At 48.1% G+C, this 18979-nt stretch overlaps 1 protein-coding gene and 1 long non-coding RNA gene across 3 annotated transcripts; one reads left to right on the top strand and one right to left on the bottom strand.

Annotated features, from left to right (window-relative positions):
* Positions 1-1770: 1770 nt before the first annotated feature.
* On the top strand, positions 1771-2318 carry LOC119097422 (uncharacterized). Its single transcript, XM_037220463.1, has 2 exons — positions 1771-1776; positions 2007-2318. Exons 1-2 carry the CDS (start codon positions 1771-1773, stop codon positions 2316-2318), a joined length of 318 nt encoding a protein of 105 aa, XP_037076358.1.
* Positions 2319-7982: 5664 nt separating this feature from the next.
* On the bottom strand, positions 7983-13231 carry LOC119096908 (uncharacterized). Of its 2 annotated transcripts, XR_005094096.1 has the most exons (4): positions 13025-13231; positions 9845-9953; positions 9065-9181; positions 7983-8708 (listed from the first exon to the last, which is right to left on the bottom strand). It is a non-coding gene; the product is annotated as an uncharacterized LOC119096908 (long non-coding RNA). The 2 variants fall into 2 exon arrangements; XR_005094095.1 differs by lacking the exon at positions 13025-13231 and having other exon boundaries at positions 9845-10289.
* Between the last annotated feature and the right edge of the window lie 5748 nt (positions 13232-18979).

The raw sequence follows: 18979 nt of genomic DNA, 5'->3' as shown, positions 1-18979 counted from the left end.
GAATTTCGGTACAATCAAGCAATTCGGTACTGCCAGGTACTGGCAGTACCGAATTGCTTGATTGGTACGATGCCAGGTACTGGCAGTACCGAACTGCTCGGCAACTGTTTACATGCATAGAAATACTTGCCGCTGCATTTCCACACTAAATGGACCATGCCCTTTCATTCTGTAATGAGCAAATCGCGTTTGGAAAACTTTCATTTCTTCGTAATAATGGCCAAGCCCAATCTTTTTGGTCATCACCCGGTTATCAAAAATGTAGTCAACAAGTGGTAACATCGTTTTATATCGTTTGCAAGTAAAAGCAGCCTTCTGTTTTCATTGGTTCGAGCGATATGAGTTTGGAACGTTTTACTACCCCAAAAACGGCCGCTTCCAAATTCATGTTCATGTTCAGTTCGCTGTTCATGACCCACTGGCTGTGGAGGGCCTGTTCTGGCCTGTGTGGTCTATACTGGTCTGTGAAGCGTCCATTCTACCTTAAGACTCCATTCTAGCTTTTATTAGGCCCACTCTGGCCTTAAAATGGCCCATTCTGGCCTATAGATGGCCCATTCTGACCTGTAGAAGGCCTGTTGCCGGACCTGTTACTGTTGCAAAGACTGGCAGACAGATGTCCTGGTCCCTTGTATCGCTACTGCCCATTCTTGTGCGGAAGGCAGTCGGCAATTTGTGATCCTCAGATGCGAGCTGATGGCCACCACGGCTGAGAACGTGTGTTGCGGCATGGAGCCCTGTATTCTGGCAGACCAGGCATGATTGGCACTTGGTCAAGCATGTTAAATGTTTCATTATGCGTTATTCTGGAAATGACCGCCCATTTACTGAACATTCAGACAACGCAGTTGAGGTGTGCAGTGTTGCATATGCTGTGTTCTTATTTTGAGACAATTTTAATTTGACGGAAGGCAGGGTACATAACTGATCCAACTGTTGTTGTTGTATTCCATGATCAAAATAATTAGCTTGCTTGCTGTCGCCGAAGCTGCCGAAGTACCTTACAAATAGCTCTCACCCTTGTCGGCGTGTCTACGGGTTAACGCACCGCCCCGGGCCGTGACCGTTCACCTCACTCAGACATGAATCATCGCCCCACTTGGCTTACATGTTGACTCACCGTTCCGGGCATGATCAACTGCCACAATTGTTCCAATCTGTACTAGGTGATTTGGGCCATACAAGCATCCATCAAGCATATGCTTGCACTGTTCACCTTCTGTGTGGCAGCAAATGCAGCTGGTCTGTCTGAACGAGGCAGCAGTCACGGTTGGCATGCTGTTGTGCGCCGACCTGCGCGCCCAGCCGGCCAGCCCTCTCCAGCGGGCGAACGAGCCTGGTGTCTTCAACCGACCATTGCGGTACCAGGCGTACCGACAGTTCATCTTGTGGAGGTTTGTGAATGACTGGTACAGCCAAAGGCACCATGTTAGCAGTAGGTATTGTTCTATCGATACAATTTATCTTGCATTTTCTAACTGATGTATCTGGATACAGCCATTGTGATGCGACGGTAGGAATGTCATTACCGAGCTGTTAGCACGTCGGACTCCCACTGGGGGGGAGAAAGACGGGTTGAAATCCCTTTATGCCGCAGGCCCTGACTGGGGGGGGGGGGGGGGCCTGCCGTCCTTTCCGTTTTTTTTTTCTCGACCCATATTCACTCATGGAACCGCTCCCAACCTTCCAGTCACGGTCAAACCGTGGACTCTTTTAAAGCCAGGCCGTTCGCCGTTCACAGCATCAGTCGACAACACCAACTCTGCAAACATGAAGGTAAGCACACGTGCTCACATGAAATGTTGCGCTTACCAAAACTAATAACTGAGCGGTACCTATCATTTCTGTTGCATGCCAACTGCATAGCTAACAGACGATGTGAGCTTGAATCAGTGCATAATGATCACAACGCAATGCTTGATTTTATCCTTTTATGACAGGTGTTCAACGCTGCCACTCTACTGGCCGTCGCCGGCACCGCTCCTGCCAACAGCTTCGCCCCGCAGCCGGCGCACTCTAATGGCCCGAGCTACCAACAGTCGTCCTACAAGGAGCCGCCCAACTACGACACGCCTTACCAGTTTGATTGTGCCGTCAACGACCACTACTCCGGTGCCGTCTCCTCTCAGATAGAAAACAGCGACACCAAGAATATCAACGGCTACTATTTGGTCAACCTGTCCGATGGTCGTACACAGCACGTCAAGTACGTCGCTGGCAAGCACGGCTACGGAGGCTACAACGCCGAGGTGACCTATTCTGGTACTCTGGCTCGCTACGAGGAGCACAAGCCTAGCTACCACTCGGTCGCGGTCTAGAAGCCCACTCGCTCTTATTTCCCGGCCGCGATCTACAAGCCCGCTCGCTCTTATGCTCCGGCCCCGGCCTACAAGCCTGCTCACCCGTATGCCCCTGCCCCGGCGTACAAGCCTGCTCGCTCTTATGCCACTGCGTCGGCCTACAAGACCAAATATTCAACACCTAGTGCTTTCCGGGGTGTGAAAGCCTATTTATATGATGCCAATTTGTACTTGTGAAGTTCTGTATCCATTGTTGTGATGACGAATACAATGAATTGGTGTAAAAGCAGATCGATGTATTGCATTGTAACTCCAAAAGAGGAGGAATCGACGGAATCCCTACGGGAATGCTTTTGACAGGTTCTTCTCACTTTTGGCTTACAACTGGTTAGTTGTAGGTTTATGCGTGCTCAACGGTGATGCATACAAGAATTGTTGTCTAGTCGTGAAAAGAGGACTACAAAAATTTCTGACGATTAGTTACAAGCCTGTTGCCACTGCCAGTCGTTATTTTCTCCACCTACACATCACCTATTGAGAGGTGACCTGGAGTCCCTCCTACCCTAGCTACCGCGGCACATATACCCTCACGTCAATACCGGCATTAGTAACTGACTGGCCCCGGCCCACAAGCCAGCTCGCTCTTATGCCCTGGCCCGGCGTACAAGCCAGCTCGCCCTTTTGTCCCGGTCCGGGGTACAAGCCAGCTCGGTCTTATGTCCCGGTCCGGGGTACAAGCCTGCTCGCTCTCATGCCCCGGCTCGGCGTACAAGCCTGCTTGCTCTTATGTCCTGGTCTGACGTACAAGCCCGCTAGCTCTCATGCCCCTGCCCCGGTGTACAAGCCTGATCGCTTTTATGCCCCCTGCCGTGGACTGCAAGTCTGCTCACTGTTATGTCCCAAGCCCGGCCTGCAAGCTTGCAAGCCTAGAGGCTTCAACCTGCAAGCCTCTTGTGCCCCTGCCCCAGCGTACACGTCTGTTCCCTCTGATATCCCTGCCCCCACCTACAAATCTTCTCGCTCTCATGCCCCGGCTCCGGCCTACAAATCTGTTTGTTGTTATGCCCAGCCTGCGCCTGCAAATCTGCTCGCAGTCATACCCGACCCCGGCCCCGGCCTACAAGCCCGTCCACTCGTCTGCCCCGGCCCCGGCCTACCAGCCTGCTCGCTCGTATGCCCCGGCTCCGGACTACAAACCCGTTAACTGAATGCCTAGTGCTTCTGGTGTGTGAATACCTATTTGTAACGTGCAGCCAATCTGTTCTATTGGAATTTGTTTGAAGTGTCGCGATGAGCAGCAATACGTTGTACAACCAAAGGTACGGATGAGTGCCTCCCCGTGATCGGGGGAAAAATCGTGATCGCCCAGTGCCGCTGGACTCCTAATCCAGCGGCACTGGTTGCGTGGAGGCCCAGTGCAGGTCTGACCCGACTCGATTTTTACCCGACTGGCATGAAAATGACCAGCTGACAACTGGCCAATGAGTTTCAAGCCAAGGCTGGGGCATTGTGCAGCACACAAAACAATTCGCGGTCCTCCCTGGCAAAAGGGCCGAGGTAACATTATCGGATTAACTGGTCGTCAAAACTTGGGTCATGGGTTGAGGGTCCTTAGTTTGTACACGTAACAAGCTATGCCTAAAAGGTGCTCTAAACACAAGACCACTCATGCAAAGCATTCGGAACTAAATACGATCAGTATAGAAAATGGCTGGGTGCATAAGGAAAAACCTGTATGAAGCGTTGGTCTACGACGGGCTAGTTGTAAGGTGTGCATGTCGCAGGCGCTTGGCATAATCCAGCAGTTGAGGGGAAAAAGCATGGAATGTGAGGCGAGTGTTTTACGTGACGCTTGTAGAATTACCGGTACTGCGCGATCTGACCATAAATTACGATACGAAACGCCATAGGAGCGTTTAGTGCTTCATGTTTTACCTCATCCAAGAGCACAATATTTGGCATATACCAAATTTCGGTCATAATAATCGTTATATAGATGCTAGATGATGGGGCTTAAGTCAACATGGCGGATGGGGGCGGAAACTTCACATTAGAACAGAAAAATCCGCGGTAGATAATTCATTCATTTAGTTTAGCCATGCGTGGTCCAATTATTAGTTGGTCTGGCATTCTTTGAATTATGATCCGTGGTCCAATGTCTGCCCTTTCCCTTGCAACGAAAGCGATCAATGCCCCACTGTTATCGCTGTCATCATTTATACGATATTTGTCAAGTTAAATTTAGAAGTTTTGTGTAGTGTCTAGAAAATGTGCACGTTTTTATGTACTGATATTTCACACTGGAAATCATCGGGTAGTTGAGATAAAGCTGAAATATTCAGTCAGATGGTGTAGCAATGACAAGTTAACACAAACTTCGTAAACCACCGCCAAGACACGAGCTGCCAAGTTCTTCCTCAATTGCCGGATTACGGCAAACTTCTTAAGGCAAAGACACACCCAGCTCAACTGTGATGCTTAGCGGGAACCGCGTCTAGTTGTCCAATGGGATCGTTGCCATATGATCGGTGTAACACGAGGATGGCAATGGCAATGCCAGATCACATCGCTCTTAATATCAGGTGCATACCTTAGTAGCTAGATTCAAGATATAGTGTTCGCAAGCAGATGTCTTTCTGGCTACAAGTGACCAAAAACAGCTGTTCATGAACTTCACAAACTCTGGACGGGCACCAGATTTGTTTGAAAGCTGAAAGCAGCTTCTTTCACAGCATTGTCCTTCTTGAGCCCTAAACCCCTTTAAGTTTTGTGCTGCTTGCCTGCAAAGATATGCAGCCTATTTCGGGATACTTTTTTCAAAGTCATCCGGGCATCATTGATGCCATAATAACGTCACTCAAATTCTGGCATTCCACTAGCCATGTGGCGATTAAGGCCAATATGCTACCAAAAGGATATTACGATGACAATGACACCGCGACAGCTCCTACATTCCACCACCCCATATACGGCATGACGCTGCCCTGCAAGGGCCGCGCGAACACAGCCGACTAGGTAGAAAGGCTACGATGATTTTCACCTAGTGGGTACAGGGTTTGAAAGAATGTCTACCCGAACGTCAGGCACGACGAACACCAGGCACGACGAACACCAAACACCATGAACATGGCATAAACCCCACAAGCATCTTGGGTATTCAAATTATTGTATCCTAGCACCCAATACACTTAACTGTTGACGGCTGTCCAAAACACTTGTAATTGAACAAATTTGCCAGCGGACATCGGTATGTATCACAACGAAAAAGCATGCCTTACATGAACTAGATTGCTTAAACCATTTCCCAAGTTTCCAAGACAACGTTTGTGTTGTCAGGTTCGGACGAATATTACGAGTCTGCAAAGATTCTTACGTCGTGAGGTTCGCGTTGTCTTTGGCTGCCGCATAAATGTGCATATCCCCTCGGAAATTTTCCCTCTCCTTTCGGAAATACTGGGTTCACGCCCGCGGGGCGTGGTTTGAAAGTGCCAAGAATTTCAATGGTTAAAGAGACTGTTCCCCAGTGCGTTAGTTGTTCAGTGCACTTCTCATTCATTGTAATTTCAACAAACCTAAATTCACTTATGCTATTGTTTCTTTAAACGCATGTTGCCGAAATATCAACCATCTTTTCCTTCATACTCCCAGCTTTTCTCTGAGGAATGAGGCGACCACTTTCCTCTTATCTACGGGAGTGTTCCCCATTTGTATGGGTTTTTGCAATGAAAGAGCGGACTGGAAGATTAAAGAGTGGGTGACTACAAATATGGTGCTCACGGCCCTCTCTCCTCACCGCACCTCGGTTCACCGCACGCGCCCGAAACGAGCGCCGCCGGACTGATGAGTGGCGATAGAGTGCGCGGAAGGCAAGGCAGTATGCCTTATGCTTCCATATATGCCAGCGGTATGCTTCCCTTTAGCTTTAATCCACCGGCAACCGAAAGTAGTCCGTAGAACTAACGCTGATCAATATGTTCCGTAGAGTTGCACGAATTCAGCGCAAGATGATTTGACACTGACACATTGACAGCTCTCATTCCCTTGTGTGCTCTTCCCCGCTACTGGCTTTCTGCGTTGTTAATTTTGGACCTCATCTGTGTCTTTTGCTCATACTGATTTATGACGAAAAATTACTTCGAATATGGCAGCACTACACTCCTACCAGTATCGACAGCACGTCCGTCAAGTTGGCACCACATTCACATTCAGATTCAGGTCCATATTCGGGACTCAGCGGACTCCTCAAACTGCCCTGAAACTTTGCACACAGATGCAGCTTAACCTCCTGAACAGAATGAGCACAAAATCTCGGACCGGTACGCCCTATTGCCGAAGATGTATCAATATCAAAGATCACAATAAAAAAGGCGGACTCCTTCAATTCCTTCTAAACTCCGTATGCTAGTAGATATTGACCTTCTCATTACGATAAATGCAAAATCTTGGACCGGTACGCTGTATCAAAAAAGTTATAGCCGTTATAATGTCAAGGTCGCGAATGCAGCACACATTGCATTTTGGCTGTGCGTATGCACCTTCCAAAACGTAGGGTGGTTACGCACCGGGCTTCTACACCCTCCAAAACGGAGGGCGGTTACGCACCAGGCTTATACACCCTCCAAAAATCTTTCAGATGGCTGTACGCAAGGCCATTGAACAGAAGGTATAACCGTCCGGCCAAATTCCGCTGTTTCGACTGATGACGTCACAAGTATAATCGAAACATTGCGATGCATAGGCGATACACGCAAAATGTAGTCTAAAAAGTTTGATGAGCTAGTTTAAGACCGTAAGCCTGGATATATATTTGGTTTGTGTGTGACACTACTATCTGTTCTTGCACCAGGTCATAATATTGGATCAAAAGCGTATTTTTCCACGATCGATTGGCGTCGAAACCGAGCGCCTTTTCCCTGTAAGGCCGGGAGGCGAAATTGGAACCACCAAGTTTTCTCGGAAGTAATTGCATGATTTGTATACAACACACAGGAGCCAAAAGAGTTCACGGATGTCGCTTTAGGAGAACTTAACAATTACGCATGGTAACAGGGGCGGTCAACGTCAGGTCAAATGTCTGCATAAGCCTTGCTAACATCAATCTTACCGGTTCTGGGCTAACTTAAGCATGTCTCAGTCTTAACATAGCGTTCGTTGGCTTTGTGAGGATGATGTGTTACTAAAATACTGATGCCATGACCCGTTCAGGTCAAGGTCACGGCACGGAAGATCAGCGATGAGAATTTGGTTACTCACGGGGTCAGTGCCTCAAAACATCTATTCACGTCCATTTTGCCTATGACGCATAAGAAATGTCTATTAAAACTTACAACTTTTTTGGGTAAGTACAGCCAAGATGTAGGTGCAAGGTCAATATGAAAACAGACATTGTCAACACAGCCTAAAATAAGCTAGTCCTGCCGCAGTTTTTAGAACACTTACGATTTTCATGAAATCGCCTTAACCTCATATCGGATCATTCTAGTGCTGAATAAGGAAAAAAATTGTCAGTCGATCCAGAAATTTTCACCTCAGAAACCCTGCAGTGCACAGGACAGAATTATATTAACCCTAAACTTGCGTCATAAATAGCTACTTCTCCGATTACTTCCGGTTTGAAATGAAGATTTTCGAACACATTTAAAAGGAAAAATTGGCATTTGCAACACACTGAGTGTAAGGCAAAAGTGTATTATTGTGGTGGCAAACAAGAGGCCGTACACCGTACACAAAATGGCATACAGAGCACTCGGCCACACATTTCATATCTTAACTATGGCAAAGACACTCAAGAGTAATCATAACAATTTGTGGCGAGGACCCAGAGTCCTTCTGAGCAACACGCAATACAAGACTAGACCACCAACTGAGACAGTTTTCAGCAAACTTATTCTAAACAAGAACCAAGGGCTACCATATACTCAAACACATTAAACAAACACTCGCACACAAGTATCACAGTACCATAGTATATACAAGTATACAAGTACACGCTAGCAGGCATCAGCTCTTGGGGCGGTATCCTTATTCTAAACAGCACGAACGCAGGCACTAACCATAAAGCCTAATAGGTGCTCCTATTCGAAGCAGCAGCGCGAACACTTCTTAACATTATTAGCGACTCGCGGCATGCTGGCGCAGCTGCTTGTCACGTCCTCTGCGCCGCGTCCCTGTCCTTCTGGCGGTTAAGCCAGCGCAGCCGGATGTGCAGCCGCGTGATGGCCAGCTTTCGAAGGATGCGCCTGTCGACGTCTTATTTCACGTTGAAGTGCTGCCTTCTGACGCCTCCACCGCAGCTCTCGTTGTTTCATCAGTCTTTGCAGGCCTTTGTGTCGCTTGATGGTGCGTGTGATGAACGACGCCGATACGCTGATGGCTAACTTTTCACCGCCTCCCAAAACCAGCAGAGTGCTACCGGAGGAAAACCTCAGTTAGATGATGCCAATACGGTAGTACATGCTGCTTAGATGAAGATACAATGAAACTTCATTGATATTTATTGCTCTCCCACTGTTTTACAGACAACTGTTAGATGAGACAGGCCTTGCTGGCATGCAATAAAATTACACGATATGCAGTAAATGTTCTTTAACAGGCACAAACGAGCGCTATTAATGTGCAGTGCAGGTATGAACAATTGCTTTAGTTATTCTGCATATGAAAATTGTTTGCTGTCCAAAATCTATGTTTAATAACACAAAAGCATGGTGTTCATTCCAGCACACACGCCGAAGCCAAAGAATACTCTGCACTTTCCAAAAACTTACTTTGAATGAGGCTCATGTTGAACTGATGGCTTCTTGTTCTTGCTGAGCAGACAGCAGACCTCCTTCCTCTCATGCCTCCCCCTTAAGCATCTGTCTCTGGGCATCTCCTCACAGGCCCTGGGAGATCAGAGCAAAACATGCTGTGTGTTACCAGATAACTTTGTCCTTTGAAGTGTCGGGAGAACATTCAGCGTGTACCATACCCTTTGTAATGATTTGAATCTCACAGGAAGTCACTGGACATAAACTCTGCATGTCAAGACATGCAATAGAAGAATTTCAAAACATTATTATTTGACGAAAAACATGAAAATTGGTTTTCACATGACCGAAGGTTACTTATGTGCATTCCTTTGTTATACTATTCATTTGTTACTAATGACCAATGCATGTGTGACTTAAAATACAGATAAAGAAGCTATGCTAACAAATTGATGTCAGTAGGATCTATTCCCAGGCACTTCTGATGTGCACATAAAGTAAGATTGCCACTCAACCCAATCTTTAATATGCATTGCAATGCAAGCAGCAGGACTGTAAGACTTGATAGCTGAGTGATATGTTGAAAATTCACGCCTTGCTGTTTGCAATACAGAGCCCAGGAAAACATATGTTCCTTGTCCCTTTTTTTCAGTCCACAGGATCCCAAATAACCATAACCATTTAAAGGTTTACTAGGATTTTTATACTGACACAAGTTAATGGGAACCAATCTTACTAGCATCATTTTGATCTTCTTTCAAAAGTGTCAGTGTTATCTAAAATGCATGGCCAACTTACTTGGATGCGAAACATGGCAGGCAAAGCGAAGGGACAGCTTGTGGCTGCAACTTTCGTCGACCATGCTGCCCAGACAGGAGAGATGGCCCAGGTACACATTGGAAGTCAGCTGCGGTAAAATGCAAGCTACAAATCCGAGCAGTGTCTGGGTTGAAAGACTTGTCAGCTCTTTTGCAACCAGCGATCCACTGCGACCTCACCAAACTGCACCAAACCATCACGAGGAAAGGTAAAACAAACTAATCCTTTTAACACTACTGGAAGATCTACAGGTCGCCACCACACACACAAACGGCATCGTGCATGACACATTTCAGACATCGAACATATCTGGCTCCAAACGCGACATAAACAGATCAAACACATCCAACCCGGCACATCACGCCGGCACACGCAAGAACAACCAAACGACGCGCGCTGACGCGAGTCAAGGTTGGTGAAATTATTTTATCTCTTCCGCGGCACGCATTTGGCACTTAGCAAAAAATAAACCTATGGCGATACACAGGGATGACGGAGGGCTGGTTGCAAGGCTGTCTAACGGCAGGTTGTACGTGTCAAGTATACGCTCATTGGCATCCTTGGGATTCCATTGGCAAGGAAGTGCAAAAATGCAGAATCCCGTGCGAGAAGTTGGTTCTTTGCGTGAGGAACATCAAACGATCACTGTGGTATTGTAGCGCAGGGAATTGCGGCAGTGTTTCAACATGTTCCGCTGCGCCGCTTGGAAATATAACCGACTCACGAGTTGATTGCGATGCGCCAAGGCACGTCTTTGGGATTGTGCCTGAAATTATGGTGCGCTTGAAGATTTTGTATGGTATGCACGAAAGCTAAAGAAGTGTATCGTACACGGTGCTGTTTGTGTGTGCGGTAGCCATTTGTTAACCTGATGGTTATGTTAAAGGCACAGGTTTTTCTCCACGATTTTAGTGTAAGGTGGCATTGGGCCGCTAGTTGCAGGGAGTTGAGCGTTTTTGCCTGCTGCCTTGCACTGTGCTTGATTGTGTGTTGTGTTTCTGTAGCTGCATTTCTGAGGACATGTATGAACTTGGTGGTACAAAATCTACCACATTATTGTTATTACATGTTTTAAAGCTGATGTGTTATCTTCAATTAATATAGACACTGCTGGGGTCACTAGCCTATTTTTTTGTTTTTTGGTATGAAAGCATTTTGAGGCATGAAACATGAGCAGTTCCAATGACATCTATCAAACATAATGCTGTAAATATATATGTATAGGATTAGGTTGCAATCTCATCTGATCACACATGGTTGATTTGGGGACTGGATCCCATGTCACATCAATTTTTCATCATCACATTATCCTTAGGTATATGAGTGCATGTAAGCATGTGATGGATATATAATTTCCATGAAAGCGATCAGATATGACATTTTTGTAGCTGTTCCATTGCATGCTTTGTGGTCCAAGCTTCATAACTTGCTGTATGAGTCCAATTATATCAAAGGTATCATAAAGGTATATATATATATATATATATATATATATACACACATAATACATATATATATATATATATATATATATATATATACATAAAGGTAAGGTAAGGTAAAGGTAAGTATCTCTTCCTTTGAAGCCTGATGATAACTGTAGCACTACTTTTTTGCTTAGATATACCAGGGACCTGCAATAAAATTGTCACAGACAGGCACCCAAGAGGGAGGCATGGAAAGAGGGCTGTCTGCAGTCCTTAGAGTGAGAACTGTCACAAGACTGTGCTGCCATGAATAGACATTGGACATGCAGTGGTGCCCTAAGCCACCAATAGGGAGAACTGTGCATGCTGTATAGAAAAGAAGTGCTGTGACCAGGTCTTTTACTTATGTCCCATTGTCATTTATATTTAGAATAGGGACACTGTATGACTGCTCCTGGTATTCAGAAAAATCATGCTGTAGTGTGTTATGCTTGCATAAATAATGGCAGGCTGTGCACTAGGCATTGTCTAATTGTTACAAAAAAGTTTGCTTTCCTCTATTGCTGACAAATTGAAATTCCTACCTCTGAAAATTATGAAATCTGCATTTCAAACAAGACATGAACAGAGTGGTAGCTTGTATGCAGCAGTTTCAAAATTGATTTCCTTACCTGCACCTGGCTATTGAATGCTTTTCAATAGTCCTAGAGGGTTGTAACAAATGACAGGTTTTGATCCCGTCAGACTCTAAGATGACCTGATGCAAGATTACAAGTGATTATACTGGATTCCTGCGGGATAAGCAATCCAGAAACATGCATGACATGACTAGCATATTGTGTGTCATGTTGGCCTCATATGACCTTATCTTGACATTCTACCTACATCTTGACTATGCAGTGACCAGAAAAGGTTGTAGCTGATGTTTGAGCTGCATAACACAATCAAAATGAACATGGAAATGTTTTGAATCATAGATTGCATGATTACAGCAAATTATCATGGTAACCTATGGAATGACCTTGACCTGAACCATTGTGGCATCTACAGGTTTGTGACACAGCATTCTCATTTAGCCAAAGGGCATATAGTTTTTGAGGACATGAAACACTCCAACTGACCCACCCCCTGCAAACATGTAATGGGGGTCTGCAGGCCTTTGCCCTGACCTTGACCTTTGATGTCAGCATGATTTCTAATTGTTTCTTTAAGATGTGCCCATGGACTCTTTCGGTTCGCATATATATTTCCAACTTAGGCAATTAATTCCCGAAAAAGCTTTGTGAGAGTTGTCTCCCGGCCTTCCATCCCAAGGCGCTTGGCTGGGACGCCAGCCAATCAATTATTGATCAACCTTGCAGCTCATATTATGGCCTATTCGGAGGAGAAGTAGTCTCGTTATAGTCTTGTTGGATGGAAAGGTGTATGATTTAACCAAGGCCGTCGCCTCTAATGCGTTCTTTTGTGTATATTGCTTGCTTCTTGAGAAGATGCAAACATGAAACATGAAAAATGAAAATGAAAAAGTTCTTGATTTGGCTGAGTTCATATCACCCTACTTAGGTATGGCGCGATCGAAACACAGCAGGGCTATTTCGTTTCTCCCAGCGAACTGACCAGCAGTTCCATCTCGGGACCCGAAATCGCTAGAGAATGGCACATTTCAATCACCCGTTATGCAACATAGCAGCACCTCGGCGCCAGCTCGGCACCGAAGGTACAGGAGCCGTACCTGTGCCATGAAGCGGAGGTTAGTACCTTCCAAATTTTGCCTTTTCTCAGCCAATGGCTGCTGACACTAAAGCGTAGTGGGTGAAAGTAACAGTGACATTTTCTTATCGCTGAACCTGTGGTGACGACGTAAAAATCATGCTGCCTACGTCCTTCATCTCTGGCGGCAAGCAGGCGTGATTCGGCGCAGTATTTTCGGTGTCACGTAAACCACAGATGAACACCACGTCATCAAATCGCCTACAGTTCATGCATTGGTATATGTCGCAGCACGTAGACAGGTACCAGTGCGCTTTTTCCTCATGCCGCATAGTCGCATCGTCGTCGCAACGGGAAGCCCACCATAGGTTACGTGGGAATTGGACAAAAGGGAAACAGCGGCACCAGGGGCAGAGCCCGAGAATTGCCTTGCCCTGCAGTTTTTCGTATCATAATTGTAAAACCTGCATAACCCCGTGACACAGACAGCGGCGGCACAGATAGCACGCCCCCCCCCCCCCCCCCCTTAGGATCCCAAGGGCTCGCTCAGAGCCCTTGGTATCGACGATTGAAGGCCCGTTTTGAGTGCCCAAAGGTCTGACTGGGGATCGCATTAAGGTGCCTGACGCTGCTGGCTGGGCTTACAAATACCAGTCAGAGGGCTCTGCATCGACTGCAGGGGACCCCTGCGTCGATAAGAGCTAATCGGTCGGTTGGGCACCACCAGAATCAAACATCCGGCTCCTCGGCAGTCTAGGTCTGAAGACCCGTTTCTAAAGCAACGGCAAAGCCGGGGTTCCTATGTCGCCCAGGGTCCCGAAGTGCCTGACAAGGTCCCGCGTTGGGAAGGTGCCCCGGGCCGTCAAGAGCCGTGTTCGAGGGGATCCGAAGACCTTGGGACGAAAGCTCAAGGGCCTGGGCGAAAGACAGAGGGACCGAAGTGCTGGCTGTAGGTTACGACTCTCCGCTGGTAGCGCCGTAGCCTCAAATATCAGTCAGAACGTCTCTTCCACCGATTGGGGACCCCTAGGGCAATGTGGGCCCCTTTTTTCGGCAAGACATCACCAACATCGAACAGTTGTTTTCGTGCTGGTCTGAGTCCTGAGAGCCCGCTTCCCAAGCATGGATGAGGCCGAGCCCGAGGATCGCATTGGTCTGGACCCCTGCGACAAGGAGAAGCCCTTGTGGCGGTCAGTGTCCCACAGTGCCCAACAGAAGCTCCTCTTAGGCCTTGCAGCCACAACAGCTAGCCAAATCATCTGTCGTCTGAATGGATCGCGTCTATCTGGATGCCAATGTTGTTAACAGAAAACGACTGTGCTTCATCGTAGGGTGACAATCTGGACACAACAGACATCTATTGCATATCATATGTTGCATATGTGTATAAAATGTAATACGTAATAGGGGCATGTAAATAATAATTTATAAAACGCATATGTAAAGCATAATGTATAAAACGCATATGTATATTAAACAGGCATGACAGCTAAAGCCACGCGTCCACCGCCGCTGGTCAGCCGTATCACAGCAAGTCAAGGACAACGACATGACACCACATCCGAACGCAACGACATCATGTTTGGCGCCAAAAGAAAGTAACTGTTCATCGACCCACCATAACGTAACTCTGTACAGCTACGCATAATTAACCAATACGCTGCCCCAAACACAAGTGCACCCATGCTGCCATGGCATTCACAGATCCATGACAACCTACCGACGGCTAGGGCAGGTCGTCGTACTGCGTCTGATATGGCCAGCTTAAAACAATGTAGCAATTATCTTACGTTCAAAAGAAGACGGCTGAACTACTTGCCACTCAAGGCAGCCTATGCTCTGGGGGAAACTGCCGCTACTTGCACAGTGAACATATACACGCACCCATACCCATAACATAACCAACAGAACAGCACGTGCTGAACCACATTTCACACACACACCACATTGCACGGAGGCACCAACCAGGTGGTCCTCCCCACAACCACACAACCAATCACATTCTTCATCGAACTGGTTCACCCCAGCCAGGAGCATCTTCCACGCAGATCGGGTGAGGCAATGTCCCAGAGATAGCAGTACATCTGGATTCGCTTTCAGCCTGCCGAGGTGGATGACATCCCAGGCCCGTACGTTCCCTTCACCGAACAGGCCTTCCTTCGATGAGTTCTTGAGAATCCAGCGTAGCATGGCTGCAACAAGGGCCAGTAAGATGTATTTTGCACTATGGAACGCGAGAGATGATGGCAGAAGTGAACGTTACGGTGGAAGAGATGACCCAAGACTAAAACATACGAAGCCAGTAGCCCATGTAAAATTGTGCAATTAGATTTCCTCGCTGCGTTGCAGCATTAGTTTCTGATCCTTTCCAGGCAGCAGTGCACTGACATGCAGTGTGCGCGGGCTTCTGTTCCAATAGCTTCACCTCAAAATGGGCTGCCCTTGGGAATGACACGGGAGAATTATCATCGACGACACGTGGGACCTCGGACCCGTGCATACTTTCAGTACATGGTGCCAAAAGTATCACGAAAAGTGCGATTGTGTTTCATCTCAATGTCGGTTACAGTGCGCTACGTTGCGACCTCTGCTCTTCACGGCTCAATCTTTCTCGTTTAAAGCCAAAGCGTTTTGCATACATGGGAATCGTGACATGGGCCGTTCCCCGTCGAATTAATGGGCCTTCGTGCCGGACGGTGTCGGGATGACATGACAACTTGCAAACGCCTTCACCAGGTGCTTCGTCGCAATTTTCTGTCCGCTGTAGGTCCCGGAGAACAAATCCTTATGCGCTGAAGAAGGCGCAGCTATGTTTTAAGCTCGCAGGCGAGTGCCGGTCAACTCGAAGCCACAGATTGGCCCGCACTGTTGGTAATACACTCGCTGCTGACAACCGGAGAGAGAAAGAGGGGGAGGGAGGGAGGGGGGGGGTAGGGAGGGAGGGAGAGAAGGAGAGGGAGGGAGAGAGAGAGAGAGAGAGAGAGAGAGAGAGAGAGAGAGAGAGAGAGAGAGAGAGAGAGAGAGAGAGAGAGAGAGAGAGAGAGAGAGAGAGAGAGAGAGAAGGCGAAGGAGCAATAGAGCCATAGAGAGCGATAAAGCGATAGAGAGCGATAAAGCGATAGAGACCGATAAAGCGATAGAGCGAGGGCGAGAGAGCGGGGGTGAGAGAGCGAGAGAGCGGAAGAGAGGTATAAACCGTCACTTGACATGTAATATCCCAACTGTAAGTCGTCGCATCGCAGCTATCGCAAGTGCGATGAGCCATCAACAGCGAAACTGCGTAACTTACCATTCTGCTTTTCGTGGAAAAGCAGATCTGGGAAGGTTTTCAGAGTTCTCCGTTTCAGTTTTGACGGTCCGGTGACGTTGCCGTACTTTCGCGCGGTCGACCCTTGTTCTTGGTGATTTTGGCAGGTTCCTTCAGATGTTCCAGTTCGGCGATATGCCCCAGTTGCCTCTGCATGCCTCGATCTGTGACATAGACAGAACCAGCACCAAAAGAGACCTGTTCGGAACTGCCAGCGAAAGGGACCTGGCGGCCCTCCTCGGCCTCACCCAGGCTAGAACTTCCTGAGGAGAAAACGGAGCGCGCCTCTGCGGCCAGACCCTGCCTGGAGCTGCCTGCGGAGGAGACGGGGTGGGTATCTCCAGCTGCGCTCTGGCTAGAAGGGCCTGAGGAGAAGGCATCTCCAGCCACGCCTTGATCTGGAGCAGAGTCTGAAGGCTATGACTCCAAGACGGTCCGACATCACGACAGTCCGACATCAAGGGCAAACTGAGTTCGGGGAAGGGGCAAAAAAGTGGAAAATAACAAAAGTATCCCCCAAAACATGCAGTAACAAGCAGGGGCGGGTCCAGAGTTAAGGGCCACGGGGCATGCCCCTCCCCCCTCCCCCCCCGTGGGCCACGAAAGGGCCCACTGGCTCCGGGGGGCCGACAGCCGGCCGAGCAGGTGCAGTTTTTTTAAACACAAAACGCAACAAAACTGGGTATCTCTAGACTTTCAGGTGACCAAGAACAGTAGTAAGTGAATGTGAAGGACCTATGAGAAGTCCCAAAAATTACTCACTGATTGGAAAAGTTGTGAACTGGAAATTTTAAGCCCCATTACACCGTCTAGGGCCCATGCTGTTTCCGGGGACCTATATGTCACTTGCAGGTTCATTTCGGCCGTTTAGGAGTATTGCACGTTGTCCATTTCTTTGCATTTGCTCCGAGGGCCCTGCGCTGTTGCTGGGGCCCTTCCTGTTAGCGTGCCGGGGAACTCTTGTCAGTCACGGGCCCTTCCACAGATTATTTCCATTCGCCAGAAAGGCTCTGTGAGCGGGAGCCAGAGGCCCATACCTTAACCTGCCGGGGTACTCTCGGTTATCCAGGGGCCCTTTACGTGGATATCGGTTAACCTACCGACACACTTGCGATATGCCCATGGGTCCTCTACATTGGTCTAGGGCGTTTCCAATTCTCTGTCACTGGCTTAGGGCCCTACACTCTTATCGGGAGCCCATTTAGCGGCATGCTTGGGCACACTCAGTCGTTTGGGGACCGTCTACACCAGGTTTTTGGTACTTCTTTTCTGAATGGGGGGGCCTACGCTTCTGTGGGGCGGGGGGAAGGGCTATCTGATGACTTGCTCGGGCACATTCGATTGTTCGGGGGGCCCTCTATGTTGGGCCTTAGTCACATGCTATTTGAATGGGGCCCTACGCAATTATCGGGGGCCCCCTCTGTTCGCCTCCTCGCCCCCACTGGATTGCTGGTGGGCCCTGCACATCGGTTATCAGTGTTTGAATTTAGGGCCCTATGCTCGTATCGGGGTCATCTGATAACCTATTCCGGTACACTCCATCTTTCCGGGCCTCCGCATGGAGTTTTAGGTATCTTTTATTTGAATGGAGGGCCCTAAGCTCCTGTCGGTGCCCCAATCTGATAAGATGCTCGGGCCCATTCGATCGTGGGCGACCTCCACGTCTGGTTTGGGATACTTCCTTTTCTAATGGAGTGCCCTCCGCTCTTTTTGGGGGCCATATCTGTTAACCTGCTCTGGCGCACTCGGTTATTCGGGGCCCTCTACATCGTGTCGTGTGTAATTCACATTTGAACGGAAGGCCCTAGGTTGTTGCCAGAGCCCCATTTGTTAACTTGTTCGGGCACACTCGAATATCCGGGGGCCCTCCACATTGTGTCTTGGGCATTTCCTATCTGAATGGAGGGACCTACGCATTTGTCTGGGGTTTGGCCACATCTGTTACGCATCTGTTCGCCAGTTTGGCCACATTGGATTGTTCGAGGGCCCTAAATATTTGGTCCTGGTGCTTGGCTTTAGGGCCCTACACTCCTGTCTGGGTCACCTGATAATCTGCTCGGGTATACTCCATTTTTCGGGGGCCCTCCGTACTGGGTTTTGAGTACTTCTTATTTGAATGAAGGGCCCTGCGCTCTCGTCGAGTTCCTTCTGATACGCGACTCGGGCACATTACATCATTCTGGGGCCACTTACGTAAGATCTTCAGTGCTTCCCATTCGAATGGAGGGCTTACGGTCTTATTGGAAGTCCTATTTGTTAACCTGCTCGTGCACACTCGAGCATTCGGGGGCCCTCTACATTGGGTCCCGGGTGTTTCCTTTTTGAATGGAGGGCGCTACGCTTTTGACCGGGCCCTATATGTTTGCTTGCTCTGATAGACTGGATCATTCAAGGGCCATCTGCATTGGGTCTCAAATACTTCCTATTTCAATGGAGGTTACCAAGCTCTTTTTGGGAGCCTTATCTGTTAACCTGCTCGGGCACACTCGATCATTCAGGGGCCCTCTACATTAGGTCTTGAATACTTCCTATTTGAATGGAGGGGCCCAAGCTCTTGACGGGGCCCTATATGTTAACCCATTCTGGCGCACTCGATCGTTCAGAGCCCTACACATTGTGTCGTATTTCTTATTTGAATGGATGACCCTATGTTCTTTGCGGCCCCTATTT

This window comes from Pollicipes pollicipes, unplaced genomic scaffold, assembly GCF_011947565.3.
Source record: "Pollicipes pollicipes isolate AB1234 unplaced genomic scaffold, Ppol_2.1 Scaffold_4295;HRSCAF=5057_pilon_pilon_pilon, whole genome shotgun sequence".
NCBI classification, from domain to species: Eukaryota; Metazoa; Arthropoda; class Thecostraca; order Pollicipedomorpha; family Pollicipedidae; genus Pollicipes; species Pollicipes pollicipes.
This window is presented reverse-complemented; position numbering and strand designations above follow the sequence as displayed.